Raw genomic sequence first — 20,481 nt, 5'->3', positions numbered from 1 at the left:
AAACAAAAACTAGTTTTTAAAGGTTTTTTTCAAAGAGTTCTAGCTCCCTGAGGAAGCATTTCCGGACCCATGTTCATATGAGCTTTTTTTTTGACGTTTTGTACTTCTCTAGAAGATTGTAACATGAATAACGGAGCCCCCTGTATATTAATAAAAAATGTTTTTGTTGTTTTCGTTTCAAATTATGTATTACGCTATAAGTTAAATCGGATTAATAAGAAAGTATAAATAATATATCAGTAAATTATTTTGTAAAACAAAGTTACTATAAAATTGATAATTGAGATTTGCATACCTGAAAATACCATATCCATATATTGCATTTTTAGCAATTCTTCATAAGTTAATTTTCCTTCAATATCTTTGTAAGTTTTTCTTATTTCTTCGCGAAGTTTGTACTGAATTTCTTGGTTAACAGCAAGTTCGTATGCTCCAAATGAGAGTGCCGAAGATACAGTATCAAATCCAGCAAAGAAAAATATAAAAGATTGTGCTGCAATATCTAAATCAGTTAACTGCTTGGGCTTATTAGATTTATATTTATCTGAAATTAAGTAAATTATCAATTACAAAAATTGTTATTTATTTATAAGGTAAGTACCTAAATAATCAGATTCTTTAGCCGTAGAAAATCCAGTGTCAACAGTTTCATTATGTTCTTTTTTAATTCCTTTTTTCACCTCCAAAAGTAAGTTGATCATATCTTGCCTTATAATTTGTTCTTCTTCTCTTACATGTATCGTTTCATAAATAATAGTTTTAAGGTAAGTTGCAGCCTCTCGGTCAAAAAGTGTTGCTTTAAATTTCTAAAAATATATAAGTTAAATAAAAATATATTAAAAGGCAAAAAAAACTCTTGCAGAGATAACTAGGGTAATGGTTAAAGAGAAATACATTTTACTACGGAAGCATTCGCGAACTGTGTTATACTAGAGTCCTGAAAACATATACATTCTTTTAAAACTCCTTATTTGTTACTGAAAATTTCTTATGGTATTTAGAAATTGTATTAAAAAAGGCATTTATGATCACGAAGAGAAATATTATATTAACGTATCAAGAATATAATGAAGGTTTATGTAAATTTTAGCTTAACGTTCTTAGATGCTGCGTGCATGCAGTGTGGCCCAAATTGGGAAAATTGGTTAAAGAAAAATTGTAAAGAATTTAATTGCCAATCCAATACCTTTTTGTTATTGCTTTTATCTTTTTTTGTTTTTAAAGTGTTTTGGAAAAAAACAAAAAGTTGCATTTCCGAAAAAGTGGTGTATTTATATGTATATATGTACATATATATTTATATTTTTATTTCATAGTATTATTGAAATCTATAGAAACATTATTATGAACACTTTTTAAGAGCACTTTACATTCAGTTTTCATTTTTAATGTTTCGGTTGTGAGTTATGATCAACTTAATTTTTTCTTATGGTGGTCACTTTGCTTTTTTGCTGAAATAAAAATTTTTTCAGCATTTTTTTTCCTTTTAAATGATGTATGATACTTTCAAAAATATTTTTATGTGAATAAATGACAGACTTCATTTTTCACGAGTTGGCGATAGCTATGGACACCAACATTTTCCTAATGCTTAAACGTTATTTTGCTCATAATTCTACAAAATATTCGTATAAACGTTTGATTTTATTTTTTTATATTGTTAATATTTAGTTTTTTCGTATTTAGTAGTTTTTGTTTGTATTTAATACTTTTTTATTAACTTTTAATTTCCAAAAATGTCCATGCAACATACCAGTGAACAAAGATTTGACATATGGGTATGTTATATTAAATATAATAGGAATACAAATCTTGCCACCGCCAGATATTTGGAACTGTATATCTGAGAGACAGCCAAGTGTAAGATCATTCACTAGGCTTGTCATAAAGCTTAAAACTCATCAAAGTTTTGAAAAACTAATGCCAAATAGTTATCAGAAGAGCAATGAGAATGATTGCCATGATAATAACATAATATGTGTTTTTTTATTTAACGATCCAAATAAGATTATATCGTTTGTAATAATATTGAATTTAGAGATCAATAAAATTAAAAACCAATCATATATAAACCTGCTAATGTTTCGCAAGATTTATTTGCATCTTCAGGGCGAAATAAATATGTTGAACTCAAATGAATGTTTATACTAATATGCGATTAACTTGGTGTGAGATTATTATCCTTACCTTTAATAATTTTGGTACTAAAGTGTATCCTACAAATTTAAATAAAGTAAGCACTCCAGTTAAATTAGTAATGCGTTTTCCCATAAGATAAAAATTATTATCTGGTTCTTTTAGAGAGTCGACTTTAATACCAAATGCTGAAGTAGCAATAATATCATTGGTATACCTAAAAATAAAATGGTATTATTAATTAATTTATGTTTTAATTAAATAGATAATATTTTAGAAAGTATGCTGATCATATTTCAAAATGCGTCATATGTTTCTACGTATATTAAAAACCTGTTTTTAACCTTGAAAGAGTTTCTTTCATCTCAGTCTCAATAAGTTTTTGGTCCTGATTTAAAAAGTGTTGAGCAAAGTTTTCGGCCACTTCGTTAATGACACCAAACATGTATTTCATCTTGGCACTAGTAAAGGTGCCACTTAATGTAGCTCTCATTTCTCGCCATTTTTGTCCTATTAATAAGATGATAAATCGATTTAATACAGAACATTAAAGATTTTAAATTTAGCCAACCTTGTAAAGAAAATAAATTTGAACTCCACAATGGCTCCGCTTCTGGATCCACTAATTGCCGGTGGTCAGTAAAATGATCAAAATCCTTAACTGTTATCTGTTTAATTAATTCTGGATCCCGAAGCATAATGGTCGGAATTGTAAATTGGAAAAAACCTATAAACCTAATAAAAAAAAACCCAATTACTATAAATTTTAAAAGCTTAATATTTTTATCTTTTATTAAATTAAATTCAAAACTTTATTCATAGAAGTGGCTTAGCAAATAAAGCAAAACTAATTTTCTAAAGATCATAATAAGGGTTCGTTGCCTTTTCTTGCCATTTTCATAATGCTCTACTTTTTTATAGCGCAATGAAAATAAATTAGCATCTCTGATTTGAAATATAAAGAAGCAGACAGATACATAAAAAATACCTTATAATGTGCTTTGAAAAAACTGTCCTCAAGTTAAATGGAACTCATATAGGCAAGTGAATGACACTCTTAACAGAATAGAATAACCGGATCAGAAAAACAAAATAAAGATGCTTGGAATAAGCTATGTGCGGAATAAGAAAGTTTACCAGAGCATGCTAAATTCCAGAAGATTTTTCGCTAATAAGGATGCTTTATAAACCAAAAAATTATTTCCACTTTATTTCTCAGAAACAACTTAATAGCTTAAATACGTGGCAACTAAGCCATTTAGAACGGCTTACTTTTAAAACTTTTTGACGTCTGATCAGATAAATTAACAAAATCAAACTGTTCCAACAATGTAAAAATAATGGGACCGGTTTAGCTAATAATTTCATTCAGGTGTGATGATAGTCAGTCCGTTGGAATATAAACCTAATAAAATAGATCAACCTTAATTAATTGGTCTTTCATTCAAGACCAATGTGCTTATACAGCAAGAAATTTAGCAGAAATAGCCGCACTTAGACTAGTGTCCAAGATTATGGAAAAAGCGTTGAAAAATAAAGAAGTGATTCTAGTCGCCTTTCTGGACATAAATGTGCATTTGATAACACATCATTTAAGTTCATCACAAGAGCTGCAACTCGAAAAATTTATCCATTATCCCAAAGATGCTGGTCATACACTTTTATAAAATGTAAAAACACAAAATCTACAGCATCACAAATACATTTAATAAAATGACAAAGGTTACATGTTTCGCTCGACTAGAGCATCATCAGTTACATTGGTGGTTGTATAGAACTGCCTATGGAACTAAAGAAGTTGGAACACCATAACGATAACGAACCATAACGAACACGATCATGGTGCATGATGATGCACCATGAAATAAGAAAGCGAATAAACTTGCTAGAAGAGGCTCTACTAGTTCGCTTATTGGACCTACACATAACCTGCACTTGTGGCAAAAGGCAACAAATATTTGCGAAGAATTCACACAAGAATACTAAATAGCACAGCAATAAAAACCTATACTGGCTAGTGCAGGTTGCAAAGCGAAAGGATGGGTAGGAAAGATATTGACGTGATCACAATAAGTCTATTATGGAATAAAATATACTTAAGAATAAAAGCTGAATGAGGAAGGAAAAAAATGCCACACGTCTTTTCAAAATCCAGAAATGCACCAAGCATTTAGGACTTTCTTCCTTTTACTACTTGCTTTTCAATTAGTATCTTCATTATTTTCATGCATCAAACTGGGTACGATTTGGAGTCAATTTCATATTGTTTTTGTAGTTTAAATTCTTAAGTCTCTGGAAGCTATCCAAAGCGGTAATAGCAAAGAAAATTTTTTAATTAATTTAATAATAACGAGCAAGTAATTTTGAAAAAAAAAATTAATGGATTTTTTCTAAGCAAGAATTTTTATAAAATTAAACTTAAGTACAGTAATAAAAACTTTTTGCAATATAATTTATTGTAAAGTATTGGAGCAGATTCAGAAATCTTTTAACCTTCTAATTAAATTAGAAATAAAATACATTTTGCAATTTGCTTCCATTGCGCATGCCGCTTTGAAACAATATAATTTGTATTTTGACTGACCGATTTTTTTTATAATTTTAATTAAAAAATATTTAAATTGGTCAGTAATTTCCCAAAATTATTGAGACTAACATTTACCTGTATTAGGATATAAATTATATGCTTCTTCGATGATATCTCCTATATTGCCTTTTTCAATAAAATCTTCCATTGATCTCCTAACAGCGGCCATGGTTTTGTTTGGTGGATCCCTCTTTTTTTATGAATGTTTAATGGCTTTAAAAGCCAATGATGCAAACATAGAGACCCAAAAATACGCACCAATATAAATCAGATCATTTGAAATAATTTGGGTATATTATTTTTAAAAGAACCAGATCAAAAGGCACGATAGTAATAAAATTTCAAAAGTCACTTTTTATTCCTTAACACTTGCATATATAAGGTTTGACACCCCACAGACTTGAGTCAAAAACTACTGAATAATAAAATCTCTGAAATAATAGCGAATAATGAAGGGAATTTAACCTTGACGTTTAGTTAATTGTCAAACTAAATTAGAGTATTGATGGTTAGATTACTGTTTTTATTTTTTTTTACATTGATATTCGTCTATTTTTAGCAAATGATAAATAAAATAATAATATCCGATTTTATTATGTAAATTCCTATCAATAAATATTTTATCATTAGTACACAATAAATATGTAAACATATAGAAATGCATTTTACTAATATCTTAATGCCATAAATTTCTTTTTGCTACGGGACCTCAAAGGGAGGAAAAATTTACTTATATTACTGCTCGCTATGGAAATCGTTACTTTAAACTATGTTAAGAAGTGTAACACGGTTCTAGCATTATTTATTATAAATATAATTTTAATATGTAAATATATGACATAAATTCATCTGCAAATAGTTTAATCACGAACAAAATGATTTTTCAAAGATGCCGAAAATACAAAATATAGATAATGTAAAACATTACCAGTTCCTTGTCAAGTCTAGTATTGCCAAGGTATTTTTAGACGTCATTTGGCAGATAATGAGATATTAAGGACTGTGTAAATACTTAAAGCTGGAGTCTCTCAAAGCGTTACCTCTCACGTTTGGAGCCATTATCGGGAGATTGGAACCACACGCGAAAGGCATTTGGGTCGACCAAGGGTGATTACTCCTCATATGGATTATTATGTTCAGTTAGAAGCTCCGAGACATGACACAGTCACCACATTTAATAGGTCATTTGCGCAGAACAACACAATTAATATTATCACTGTTTTAAGACATACCATCTACAAAAAGCTGAAAGAAGGCAATCTAGTAAGCCGAGAGCTGCGGAGATACCCACCCTTAAATCGAGGGGATCGCGCCAGTCGACTAGTTTGGGCTCAGGAACATGTCACTTATCTACAAAATCAGTGGCAAAATGTTTTATTTACTGATGAATCTCGCTTTGGCTTGTATCCAGATTCTCGAAGAGTATGTATATGGAGGGTACTTGAGACAAGAAATCGAATAGATCTAAACAGTAAATTCACAGTTATAGAGGAGGCACAATTCTGGTATGGGCAGGAATTTTTCTTGTCGAGTAGAACTGAGGTCGTTCTTCTGGGTCTTTTCTTATCAGCAGACCGCGACGTTTGAAAAATTCTAAAATCTATTGTTGCTCCATAATTCTTTTAACCTTCTAATACGCCAAAAATACTAGTGCAAATTTTATTTTAATGCATGATAATGGCATTTCACACACAGCTAGAATCACATGAAATTTTTTGTAAGAGAAGAATATTCGTGTTACAGACTGGACAGCTCAATCAACTGATCTCAATCTTTATTGAGCATGCCTAGGATAAGCTGTAGAAAAGAGTTCTTTAGGGCCAGAATCAGTTTAAAAATCTAGATTAGCTAGACATATCCTCAAACCACAATTAATTGTTTATATTACATTATAAAATGCTTAGCTTAGGACTATTTTTATATTTAAGAAATCGCTTGTAATTTATCGTTAGCATTAATATTGTGTCAAAGCCTCGGCTAATACCGTTGCTGTTCATATTTCTGTTCACCTAGTTTTAAGGCCCTTTTGTATCAATAAATGTTTTTTAAAAGTCCGTTCGTCGATATCTGAATTTAACTGGCGCTGCGAACAGGATAGTGCAATTTTACCCTTTATCGGTTTACCGTTGTGTAAAAGTGATTGTCAAATCTTAGTGCACTATCCATCAAGAATCTGAAGACATCGACCAACCTTAAGTACCGCAACCCTTGGTACTGCGACCCTTTTGGAGAAGACCAAGCCGAGAAACTGCTAAGCCGCCTACACACGGTAGGGACACACGGGTGTCAGGGACCTAGCTGATCCAAGTGCTCCCAAACATCTCATCTGGACCAGAACGATTCAAGCCACGCCTTTATAGGGACTCCTTTGGTTGTGAACCTCTACTGTGCAAGCTCTATGGGTCATCCCTTGATTGTACTGTAAGTTTTTGTTTGAATTGCCATTATTTAATGTCTAGTCCATATCCGTCGCAAAAATTAAAAAACATATTAATACGAAATAGGGCATCTTTAGGATTAGTAGTTGAAAACGAAAATTCAAATATTTCTAATTTAAATAGTCAAAATATTTCCGATCAAAATAATTTAGATAGCATAAGTAACCTATTAGATAACTTAACTTTAGATTCTAATTTATCTAAACCTAATTTAAATATTAAAATGGAAAACATAAGATTCCACACTTCTCTCTTACCAACCTTCTCTGGAATTCAAAACCATTTGGAAAGTTTTATAATATCCATAGATGAATTTTACCAATTATATTTTACAATTGATGGTATTGATCAAAATAAAGTTGTTTTAGCAGCCATTAAGTCAAAGTTAATTGACAATGCTCGAGACTTTTTACTTTCTAGACCAGATTTAGATTCATGGCCTTCAATTAAAGAGGCCCTAAGGATAAAGTTCGGTGATCCTATCACTTATCAAATTTTACACCAACAATTACAATACTTTAAGATCAATAAAAATGAAAGCATATTACAATTTGTAGATAGACTCAAATCCTTTGTACAAAGAATTTTTTCTAAATTACATTGCGAAGTCTCAGATGTAAATGCGAAATTAATTTTAATTAATCAAATAGAAAAAACTTCGGTTTTAATTCTGACAGCCAATTCGCCTCAGACATTAAAAACGATGTTAATGTTACAACGCTCTAATACACTTGATGATGCATATACGCATGTAATTAACTATAATATGATTGAATCACAGGTAAATTTTTCAAATCTGTCTAATGTTCATAATAACCAATTTACTAATAATAATAACCATAATTCCTATGTAAAACAAAATAGCTTCCAAAGTCCCGTAAGATTACTACCCCAGAATCAACCCCCCATGACATTCCCCCAGCAACAATTTCCCAGTCAACCCATACAAATTCGACCTAGACCAGTTCAAAGACATTATCCGACAAATGCTCAAGTTTTTGGAAAACCAAGAAACGTCTTCGCTCCCCAAAATCATAATAAACCTAAATTAGACCCCCCTACTCCAATGTCAATCTCCATAACTGGACCCTCTAGGCAGTATCAACAAAGAATGCCTTTTCGACAACCAAACTTTTTTCAATCATCAGGCCCCCGAAATTTTGTGTCCCAAGAGTTAACTAACATTGAGACCAACGCTAACTCTTATCCCGATGTGCCTTATGTCGAAGATAACCAGTCTGAATATTATACCGATTATTCACCCCAACATTATTCTGAATATTACGAGCCAAATCTTCAATATGAAGAAACCTCTTTCGATCCCACCTTAACGAATCCTAATGACCAAAATCACTACCCCACTTCCGAACAAAATTTCGAAATTGATAATTTCGCAAATTTTCCGAAATCAGGCCCAGATCTACCATCAACTTAAATAACGTAGCACAACAAATTGAGCTTCCATACTTTTATTTACCACAAAAGCACTTGACAATTTTAATTGACTCCGGTGCCTCCGACTCTATCATATCTCCTAAAATTGCAAACAAATATTCCGACAAAATATTTATCGAACCTTTCGAAGTAACCGCATGCAAGAACACTTATAAAGAAACCAAAAATTTAAAAATTTCCTTGCTAGAAGAACTAGGCATAAAAAACGAATTTAAAATGAGAGTACTGAATTGGCATAACGATTTCGATGCCTTAATAGGATCAAAAGATCTTAAAAACTTAAAAGCCTTGCTAGATTATGAAAGCAAAACCCTTAAGTTGGAAAATATAATAATACCCTTCTCTTTGGCTTACAATAAACCCCTCTTGCATCCGATACACAACTTTAACAATAACTTTTTAAAAATACCAGTAAATTTCGAAAATGGTGTCGCTATTTTGCCATCATTTGACATAAAAAATCATATTATACCTGACAGTTTAGTAAAAGTTGAAAATGGCTTTTGCACTATTCCCAACCCCACGCCTACCGTCCACGTAAATTTTCATCAAAGGATGAAAGTCATCCCCCAAGATCAATTTGATATACTAGACCCATCATACCCAATTTTAGAAAAATTCAACCCTGAAAACATCTTACGTTTCGATCACTTAACCCCTCTCGAAAAATCAAAAATTTTACCCTTATGTCATGAATACAAAGACATAATGTATCACGAAGGATGTGACCTCAGTTTTACCAGTCAAACCAAACATAAAATTCGAACTAAAACAGACAGACCTATTTATGTAAAATCCTTTCGACATCCCCCTCTTATGAATATTGAGATACAATCCCAAATTCAGAAATTACTAGAGAACAAAATAATTCGTCCTTCAATATCTCCGTATTCCGCACCCGTGTGGATAGTCCCAAAAAAGCCCGATGCTTCAGGCATCCAGAAACATAGGATAGTGATAAACTATACATCCCTTAACAACGAGACAATAGAAGAAAAATGGCCTCTTCCCCGAATAGATGAAATTTTAGATAATCTCGGAAAATGCACGTACTTCACGACCCTAGATCTCGCCCAAGGATTCCATCAAATAGAAATGGATCCCGATTCTATTGAAAAAACGGCCTTTACTGTCAACAATGGTCACTATGAATACCTCAGAATGCCCTTCGGCCTCAAAAATGCACCCGCTACGTTCCAACGTATGATGGGTGAAGTTTTCCGTGATTACTTATACAAATTTTGCTTTGTCTACATGGATGACATAGTTATTTTTTCTAAATCCCTATCTGAACACATAGATCATATACGTCAGATATTTAAAAAAGTAAGGGAAGTTAATCTCAAAATACAGCCTGATAAGTCAGAATTCGTGAGTAAAGAGGTAGCTTTCCTAGGACACATCATTACCTCCGAGGGAATAAAACCCAATCCTTTAAAAATTGAAGTAATCCAACGTTACCCGATACCAAGAAATCAGAAAGAAATTAAAGCCTTTTTAGGGCTTGTAGGCTACTATCGCCGATTTATCAAAAATTTCGCCAAAATTACCTTTCCTTTAACAAGATGTCTACGGAAAAATACTCAAATTGATATAGAAAATTTAGAGTATAAAAATGCCTTTTTAAAATGCAAAGAACTCATATCCAATTCCCCTATCTTGCAATACCCTGATTTCACAAAACCCTTTAAGCTCACCACCGACGCCTCCAATATAGCCATAGGCAGTGTGCTATCGCAAAATGACCACCCAATTGCATTCTTTTCCAGAACCCTAAATTCGGCAGAAAAAAACTACTCAACTATAGAGAAAGAACTTCTCGCAATAGTGGACTCGACCAAACATTTTCGTCCATACTTATATGGCCAAAAATTCCTAATTGAAACTGACCATAATCCCCTAGTTTGGCTTTCAAAAATCAGAGAACCCAACTCCCGATTAATTCGTTGGAAAATAAAACTAGAGGAATACAATTTCGAAATTCACTATAAAAAAGGAAAAGAGAATCTAGTAGCAGATGCTCTCTCCCGCATTAATCTTAACACTCTTGAAACAAATGATACCGATTCACAGTCTATTGTCCCAAATGTTGACAATACAGTTGCCACCTTATCCGATTTTGACTTAGCCGACTTTGTCTTTAATGAAAGATACAAAGAAGACGCTCCAGCCCAAAACATCTCAAACCCTGTTAACCCTGTTGCAAACGACGACGATTCTGACGTCACTGCACACTCCAATAATGATACAGAAGGAAAGAATATCCCAATATCAGAATTACCCCTCAATTATGCATCAAATCGTCTTGTCATCGACTACGGCGATGAATTTAAACACACCTACACTAAACCTTTTAATAAAAACCACCATTTTGTAAAAATTTCAAAAGAAAATCAGGAACAACACATTTTAAAAATTATCAAGGACATAATTAAACCAGACGTTACCTTTACTATATTTATTAAAAATGACGAATTAAAACTCGAGTTTCGAAGGCAAGTATTTTCTAATCTAAATACAACCGTAAAACTAGTTTTTGCCAGCACTTACGTCCTTGACGTGACTGACCAGACTCAACAAAAGGAAATTTTAGCCAATTATCACAAAAGTAACCATAACGGTATAACGGAAACATATAACCATATTAAACAAAAATATTATTGGCCTAAACTACGAGATTCGATAACTAATTTTATTAATTCATGTGAAATATGCCTTCAAAATAAATATGAAAGACACCCTTACAAAATCGCTTACGAAGGACCCTTGCTCTCTGAAAAACCATTTAAGACACTTCACCTAGACATTTTCCAGTTTTTAAATTGTCAGTTTCTAACAATAATAGATTCATTCTCAAAATATGCCCAAGCCTATTTTATAACTGATAAAAACGCCCTTACTATTTTAAGCAAACTACGTCATTACTTTTCACATCATAACACCCCCTTAAAAATCGTCACAGACCAGGGTAAGGAATTTCAAAATAATTTATTCAAAGAATTCTGTCAACTTTTCTGTATAGAAGTTCATTACACTACTCCAGGAAATTCTTCCTCCAACAGTCCTGTAGAAAGATTGCATTCCACACTTTTAGAAAAACTAAGAATTCTGAAAATGCAAAATCCCGATGAAACCCCTCAAAATCTCATGACTTCCGCTGTCTTAATCTATAATCAAAGTATTCACTCGACAACAGGTCATTCGCCCTTTTCCATATTATATGGCCCTTACGTAAACGAACCGAACATCGATAACGACCTAACCTTATTTGAGCAATATAATGACAGACGAAAAAAGGAGTTACTACCATTCCACGAACAAATTTATAAAACAGCTTACAACAAGCAAGCTACAAACACTCAAAAACAAAATAAAAATACAGAAAAACCTCCAGAAATACTCCCAGATGATACGGTATATAAGAAAACTACCCTTAGAAATAAAATGAACCCACAGTACGTACCCCTAAAAGTATCTCAAATAGACAAAAATAAAATAACAGGTACCGCTAAGAAAAAACCAATATCTACTCATCTTAGAAAAATCAAAAGACTTAGAAAAAAATCTATACCTTTTCAGCCACCTGATCCCGACCCTGATCCTGGCCCTACTCAATCAAACGAGCCCTTGCCAAGCACTTCAGGTGCACAAACTCCACAATAATGGATATTATATAGAAGAAGTTGCTCCCTCTTTAGTAATAAGTCAATATCATACTACATATATACCCTTTAATATAAGTAGCCTTAAGTATTCGTTATCCCAATTATTTACCAATTTATTAATTATGCAACCCTCTGTAAATAATCAAAATAGTATTTTAATTAAATCACAATTTTATTTGACTTCTAAAGCATTAAATGATACATATGACACTTTCGCAAAGTTAAATGTATTTGACGAAAATAACTTAAATATTATGCAAAATCGAAAAAAACGAGGTTTAATAAACTACCTAGGAAGTGGTATCAAGTTCATTACAGGAAACTTAGATAACAATGACCTAGAGGTTATTACCCAGAATTTGCAAATATTGAAATTTAATCAGCTTGAGTCTATGCACAAAATCAACGACCTTAGTTCATTCGCAGGAAATATAATGCAAGAGTTTAAAAATAATATTCACACGATTAACGAGAACTCGAAAAACATACGTAATGAAATTTCTAAATCAAATACCCAGTCTAATTTAATGTTAAATCTGCAAAGTCAATATATTCAGATTACCAACTTAAATCAATTTTTAGAAAAAATATTACGTATTTTATCTTTTGGACACCTAGAAACTTTAGATCTCGAAATTTTAACATTAAAACAAATCAATGAAATATGGCAATACTTGAAAGTTCACTATCCTAAAAATGCACTATGGCCAATTAAGCATTTATCGGAATTAACCTTAATCTGTAAAACCGGCCTTTTAATTTTAAATGAAATGGCAATTCTAGCAATTAAGATACCCATATTTGAACAAAATGTATGTAATTTAGAATTAGTTTATCCTGTGCCAAATAATGAATCAAAATTAATTATAAGTCCTAGTAAATACTATTGCAACGAACTATGGTATAGCCAATGCGAAGAAGTCAACTCACAATGGATCTGCTCTGGACCAATTGCCAATGGATGTATTTTACCCAAAAATTGTCAGTATGCCACTGTTCTAAACAATTTTAAGGTACATACCTTAACTTATAGGAATGCACTCCTATTTTGTACAAAAAGCCCTGAAACAATTTATGAAGATTGCTTCCAGTTTCAGAAGATTATACTCCAAGACTGCAACCTTATTCAAAGTCAATGTGACGTAATAATTAATCAACACAAATACTCATTAGCCATCAACAATATTTCAGTCATAATTCCAAAAATTATAAAAGTCCCAAACACCAATAATTAAATCAATCTAGAAATTAGACATCTTCAAGATCCTAAGAAAATCCAAGAAGATATCATCAAACCAATACATTTCCATGACCTAGCTCAACATGTTCCAATGCACAATTATGTTCTTACGACAATATCAATCATTCTTTTATGCTGCTTAGCATTGATCATCTACCATTGGCAAAAACAAGGAAGAAAGAAGGCCATCCCTTTGAGAATCCTGCAGAGACTTGTCAACGAGGACGTTGACAGAACTGAGGGTGGAGGAGACATATCCTCAAACCACAATTAATTGTTTATATTACATTATAAAATGCTTAGCTTAGGACTATTTTTATATTTAAGAAATCGCTTGTAATTTATCGTTAGCATTAATATTGTGTCAAAGCCTCGGCTAATACCGTTGCTGTTCATATTTCTGTTCACCTAGTTTTAAGGCCCTTTTGTATCAATAAATGTTTTTTAAAAGTCCGTTCGTCGATATCTGAATTTAACTAGCTGTTTCAAGCTCTTCAACAGTGTTAAATATCAATTCTTAAGAAAATCTGGATTACTTAATCCTTAGTATGGAAGGAGATTGTATTACCACAATTAATGCACGAAAAGATCACATTTTATATTATTTTTTTAAAATTTTGATTAAAAAGTTTTGTTGTTTTGCATATATTGTCAATAAATTTTAATTTTTCAGGTGTAAGCATTACATTTTAACTTAATGTAAAATCTGTTTGCCAATAACAATTATATAGTCTTAAAAAGAAATGTTGCAATGTTCGATATGCAGAAATAAATAATATCAATAGTTTTAAACGTTAAAAGATTTCTATAAACTGTCTAAAAAATTATTTAATAATTATATACAGGGTGTTCATTTGAAAACTTCCCACCACGGATTTGTTAGGTTTGTTAAGGGGACAACTTTCTAATCTAAAATTTCTTCACGCCCTTTGACCTTCCGCCCCCCAGGGTCATCCCCTTAAAAATTTTAAATGGCAAGGGGTATCGAGTAATAGCTTGTTTAAAAGGTCTTTCGAAGTCTTTTATTTTGACGTTTGATTTTTTTTAAATCGGTCAATTCGTTTTCGAGAAAATTAGAACAATCTTTGTTTATCTTAATTTGTTCAGATAGAAAACAAAAACATGTAAATATCAGTTTTTATTTCAATAAGTGTTCAAAATGTTGCCCGTTAGGGTTTGCCAAATCAATAACTCGTTTATAATTCAAAACGGAAACTACCAACATAAACAACAATTCCAAAGATTAGAGATGGAAAAAACTAAATAACAACCTGATTTTTTTTCGGCATTATTTTCATGAACACAGATATCCTGGGCGAACTATATTTATTGTTATACCTGCTTAGTTATTTATAGTTGCTAAGGAAAATAAAGAATTTATTTTGCCGTTAGTTACATTTGTGACAGTCTTGGAATAGTGAAAATTCAATTGTTGAACTGAAGATTTTACTTCCAAAATGATTTACACACTAGCCGAAAGAGTGGAAATTATTCTAATTTATGGTGCCCAAAATCAATGTGTTCGGCAAACTGCCGTCACATTTAAATCGACAGCGGCCATGATATCCCACAACATGTTTTTGAAAATGTCTGTCAGAAATTTAAACATCGCCTATATCATTGTTCGACCAAAAACGGGCAATATTTTGAACACTTTGAATTGAAATAAAAACTGATATTTACATGTTTTTGTTTTCTATCTGAACAAATTAAGATAAACAAAGATTGTTCTAATTTTCTCGAAAACGAATTGACCGATTTAAAAAAACTCAAACGTCAAAATAAAAGACTTTTACATATTACAAAAGTACATATTATTAAGAACTAGTTTTTAACTGTTACCAAATAAAACAATTTTTCATAAAGAAATTGTGAATGCATGCAACAAACTTAGAGTTATTCGAAAAAGAAAAGTGTTAGTTATAATGTCCGCATACCTAGTATTTTCTAAAATGATATTTATTTAAATAATGATATAATATAACAAAGTTCGTTATTAATTATCAATTAGTCACAATATAGATTTTAATTCAATCAAACTTTTGTAATTATAAATTTTTGGGTAAATTATTTATTTATTTATGTAAGAAATAATATGCTCAAAAGGAAATACTTATTTTTTAGTCACCCTGTATATTTATTTGCTAATTTACCTGTCATTCGGATATAAATCATAAACATTTTTTACCACATCGCCCATATTCTCAGTTTGCAGTACTGCTCTCCATTGGTCGCCTAGAAGTGGCCATGGTCTGGTTTGGTTAACCCCCTTTTTTTTAAATTGATCCAAGGGACTTACAAATTTATACCAAAATAGGTAAGCAAAGACACAAAATAATATAAACCAAATCATTCTGAATACTGTAGAAAAATATATAAATACTATTTGTTACAAAGGTGTATTTATTGTAAATTTGTTAAGATAAGATAGACATTAGCACTGGTAAAGCAATTGATCTTGTTTCGTCATAAGCTTATTGCAACAAAATAAATTAGGTGTGAGTTAGGTACATTGTGTATATTTTTTGTTGACAATTGCTAAGTACATCTGAACTGAAAATAATTTAAATGTTTTTAAAATCGGAGAAATGATGACAACGGAATACCAGTAGTTCACGAGGATGCGCGCTGATGTCATAGCGGCCCTTATGAAAATTGATAGGTTATAGTTTATTTAACACTTAAGAAAATTATTGTGCCTTAGAGGTTCCATTAAATGCATATTCTCGATACAAAAAAATTACTTTTTATGATTTCGTTATAAGGGCACTAATTAATAACATTATATGAAATTTAATCCAGAAAAAATTATTTTAAAATCATTCTCGCTAAGAAACAAATGGAAAAACACACCGTTGCTGCAGTTGTATTTTTAGGTTTTTAAAAGTGCTTTATTAGCATTAGTTATTTATATTAAAAATTATTAGCTATTAACCTTATTGATTATGAAAATAATTTAAGTAACACGCCAGTTTCAAAGAAACTAAAATTAATCTCTTCCGATAAAAAAACAACCTAATTTTGATACGTTTAATATTTCAGAAGTAATCTTTAGCTCTCGCCTATTGCAACGGTGTTTTTTTTTCTCTAATAGTCAAAAAAGAATTAAACTTATTATTTTATTAGAACAGAATAATTCAAGTTTTTAAAAACATGTCGGTTAACTCAAACGACTTATACAGTAGGCAAAGGGAGATATTGATATATTATGCTTAAAAAAATCTTAAATTTTTTACCCACAATAACAGTGTTTTTTTACAATCAAATCCCTTTTCTCAAAATATGTTGGGTTACTTTAACGACTTATATAATAAGTCACAGTAGATGTTACCATCCCTAAAGAAATTTAAAATTTTAGTCTACAGCAACGGTGTTTTTTACTCTCTAATATTGAACATACTGAAATTAGTGTGTTCTTTTATCAGGAGACGTTAATTCTAGTTTCTTTAAATTCATCAGATTACTCAAACAATTTGCATAGTAGGCAAGTTTGGTAGTTGATGGGTCACTTTATAAAACATAAAATTACAACTGCAGCAATGGTATGTTTAATTCGGTTTAAAGAAATTTTATATTTTATATTTTCTATTTATAAATAATTTATTGAACATAAGAAATACATGCTTAATACAGGATAGATGTAAACGAAATTAATCTGTAGTACCAATACAATAAAGTACACCTAAAAATTTCACAAGAACAGGAAAACGTTAATAGTTATTTATAGAAGGTTAAGTAAGTCATCATAATTTTCATAGATAAATCTTTTACAAAGTTCTGAAAATTTTTGCTTATTTGTAATCTCCCGAATTGTCCGTGGTAACTTATTGAAAATTTTTGGTCCTATTACAGAATTACATCCTTGGCTTCCATCGAATCTGCGAAATCGTACATTAAGATGTCTTTCAGTTAGTTGTCTGGTTTCATGTTGGTGACTTATGTAGTTTTTATCTTTAAGTTTATACCAGAATACACAACTGGAGTATAGATATAAGGATCTGATATTAAGTATTTTGGTATCATACAAGAGCGAGGTGGGTACAATCTGGATTGGAGTGCATTATTGTAGAGTCCACCCCAGGTCACTATACCATAGCATATCAGAGACTCCACAAATGATTGGTACAATATTATTAAACTTTTTTTATCCAATATATTTCTAATAAGGAAAAATTTATGAATTAAGCTTTTGAGTTTAGATGTTAAGTTTTGAATGTGTGGTGTCCATTTTAATTTTTTGTCTATTATTATACCTAGATGTTTAGTGTTTTCTACTTCTTTCATAATAAAGTTTTGTTGTTCATCAATAACTATTTCCTTAAAATTTGGCCGATTTGCATCTGTTAGAGAAAAGGCGACATAAACAGTTTTTAAGATATTTAGGGACAATTTATACTTGTTTAACCACATCTTTACCTTCCTCATGCCATCTATGAGTTTCGTTCTGACAAGAGTCCAAGTAACATCCTTAAATACAAGAACTGTGTCATCCGCGTAAGATAGTGCCATGCCACCTATTATGCAAGGATAAAAGGGAGTTTATATATAAAATAAAGAGTAAGGATCCCAGCACTGTGCCTTAGGGCACACTCCAATTTGCACAGTGCTAGGGTCACTCAGGGAATCTCTAACTTTTACCATTTGCTTTCTTTCTCGTAGATAGTTGTTAAAGGGCCCCAACACTACACCCCTAATTCCATATCTTTCAAGAACATGAAGTAACTTAGAATGGGGTACAGTGTCGAAGACCTTTGCTAGATCCATAAAAACCGCAACACATTTTTTCCCTGCTCCAATCCATATTTTATATTTTCTATTAGACTATACATTGCATCATGTGTACCAGTTGTTTTTGAAAACCAAATTGATTTTTGTTAAGTACTATTTTTATTTAGGTAATCATATAATCTTTCTTTTAAGCATTTTTCAAAAATTTTTCGAAATGTATTTATTAAGCTTATTGGTCTATAGTTAGAAACATCACTCTTACTTCCTTTTTTGTAAATTGGTGTAATAGTTTAAGTTTTGAGTTCTTCAGGTATCTTTGCTGATGAGAAAATAAGGTTAAATATATATTTAAGTGGTTTAACAGTATATGGATGACACAGCTTTACCATCTCAGAAGTTATGCCATCTGGACCTAGGGAACTATTTTTCTTTAATGAATTAATATGAAGTGTTAGTTCATTTTTTGTTATAGGCTTTAACGACATGGAGTTTAAGAAAGATGGATAATTTAGATTAAGCTTTGTGGTTGTATCAGGAATTTGACATGCCATACTAGTTCCTATTTTAGAGAAATATTCATTACAGAAATTGGCCATCTCTGTATCATTTTCAAAGTCTTTATTATTTAGATCTTTTATATAAATGTCTCGGTTAAATTTAACTATAGGTTCATTAGACGCGTCACTCAGAATTTCATACATCTTTTTAATATCATGTTTTCTATCTTGCAGTTTGTTTATATAGTAGTTATTTTTAGTAGAAGTTATTAATTTCCATAAATTATTTCTATAAGTTTTATATTCAAGTTTCAGTGTGTCATTATTTTTATTTTTTAATAACTTTTCCTTCATTTGGTCTCTTTTTTTAATTGATGTATATCTTATTTATTGTACATTTATTTTTTATAGAACTAATAATGTTTATGAAGTTTTGGTATGCCAGGATTGAGTTTTTTATTTCATATACGTCCCGCCAGTTTGGTTTTGTATAAGTTCTATAAACTTTTGCTTTTCAAATATTGTATAATGAGTTTTTAGGTACTTAGTATTATCACTAGGGTAGTCTAACTTGGAGAAAATCTCTAGGTAAATAGGGTAATAGTCTGTTATATAAGTCTCTAAAATGTAAAGATTAAAACTTTATTTGTTTCTTTGTGGACCATTTTGTCGTATGAACAGATGATCAATACATGTATTACTATCTTGTGTTACTCTAGTATATGAGTGATTAAGTGAGCTGTAACCATAGTAAAGGAGCATACTTATATATCTAGTGCTTATTATGTTTGTTTTATTTAAGATGTCAATGTTGAAGTCGCCAATTATAATACTAATGCCTTCTTTTTTTGGTAAATTATTTAGGTAAAGATCAAAGTCATTAAGGAATAAATTTTCTGAGGTATTGGGAGATCTGTAGCATGCTATGAGTGAAGACTGTATAGAGCTTAAGGAGAATGTGAGTTTAGCATTATTTTTGAAGTAGGGAGAGTTGTATGTTCTATTTCAAATTGAATACCATCTCTTATGTATATAATTAACCCATCACAAATATTATTTGAACTATTGTTATAATTAGTTATAAACCCTGGGATAGTAAAGTTTTTTATTTCTGGAATATGCCCAGTTTCACCCAGTACAATTATGTCAAGTTTATCAAGACAAAAGGTATCTGTATAAATGCTAAAAAGCTCTGTTTTTGATGGTGGTAGACAATGGTACAGTGAAAACATCTTGTCGAACTTGCATTGTCTTATTTATTTAATGTAACACGACGTTTCGGTTGGTAAGTATCTCCAACCGTTATTAGTTTTACTTACGAGTTTACACTTGATAACGGAAATAAATAAGACAATGCAAGTTCGACAAGATGTTTTTGCTAAAAAGCTGTCAAAATTTTTTCTTGAACTTCTGATATTTAAATGTACCAAGTTTAAATTTTTTTTGTTTATTAAGGAGGAATTTCGTGCTTTTTGAATTCTAAATTCATTAACGTCATAACGCCTGTCTTTTATTAGATCAAGTTGGATTTCCTTTTTTTCCAATTTTTTGAGTATAATTACCTCATTGTTAGCCATTGTTTAAGTTATTTATAACTGTTTTTAAGTTTAATTTATAAAGAAAATAAACATATAATTAGATAAATAATAACACTTGATAGAAAATAAAGTAGTATAGTAGTAAAAAATAATTCCATAGTCTATCTTATTCTTAAGCTTTTGTCTATAAAAAATCA

General features: G+C 31.0%; 1 protein-coding gene across 2 annotated transcripts in view; it reads right to left on the bottom strand.

Moving 5' to 3' along the window:
- Positions 1 to 20,481, bottom strand: part of LOC126737050 (cytochrome P450 9e2-like) — a 59,501-nt gene that overhangs the window by 7,914 nt on the left and 31,106 nt on the right. The window contains exons 1-6 of one of the 2 annotated variants that reach the window (XM_050441743.1): positions 15,675 to 15,900; positions 2,708 to 2,871; positions 2,481 to 2,646; positions 2,188 to 2,353; positions 602 to 806; positions 296 to 544 (exon numbers count right to left, since the gene is read on the bottom strand). In XM_050441743.1, the coding sequence (XP_050297700.1) occupies positions 296 to 544; positions 602 to 806; positions 2,188 to 2,353; positions 2,481 to 2,646; positions 2,708 to 2,871; positions 15,675 to 15,874 (1,150 nt within the window). In that variant the 5' untranslated portion in view covers positions 15,875 to 15,900. Of the gene's footprint in view, positions 1 to 295; positions 545 to 601; positions 807 to 2,187; positions 2,354 to 2,480; positions 2,647 to 2,707; positions 2,872 to 15,674; positions 15,901 to 20,481 lie in introns of those variants that run through there. The other variant, XM_050441744.1, reaches the window with a different exon arrangement.

The sequence above is a fragment of the Anthonomus grandis genome, chromosome 6 (genome assembly GCF_022605725.1).
Source record: "Anthonomus grandis grandis chromosome 6, icAntGran1.3, whole genome shotgun sequence".
NCBI lineage: Eukaryota > Metazoa > Arthropoda > Insecta > Coleoptera > Curculionidae > Anthonomus > Anthonomus grandis.
The sequence above is the reverse complement of the archived record's forward strand: the minus strand, read 5'-3'. Positions and strand labels throughout refer to the sequence as shown.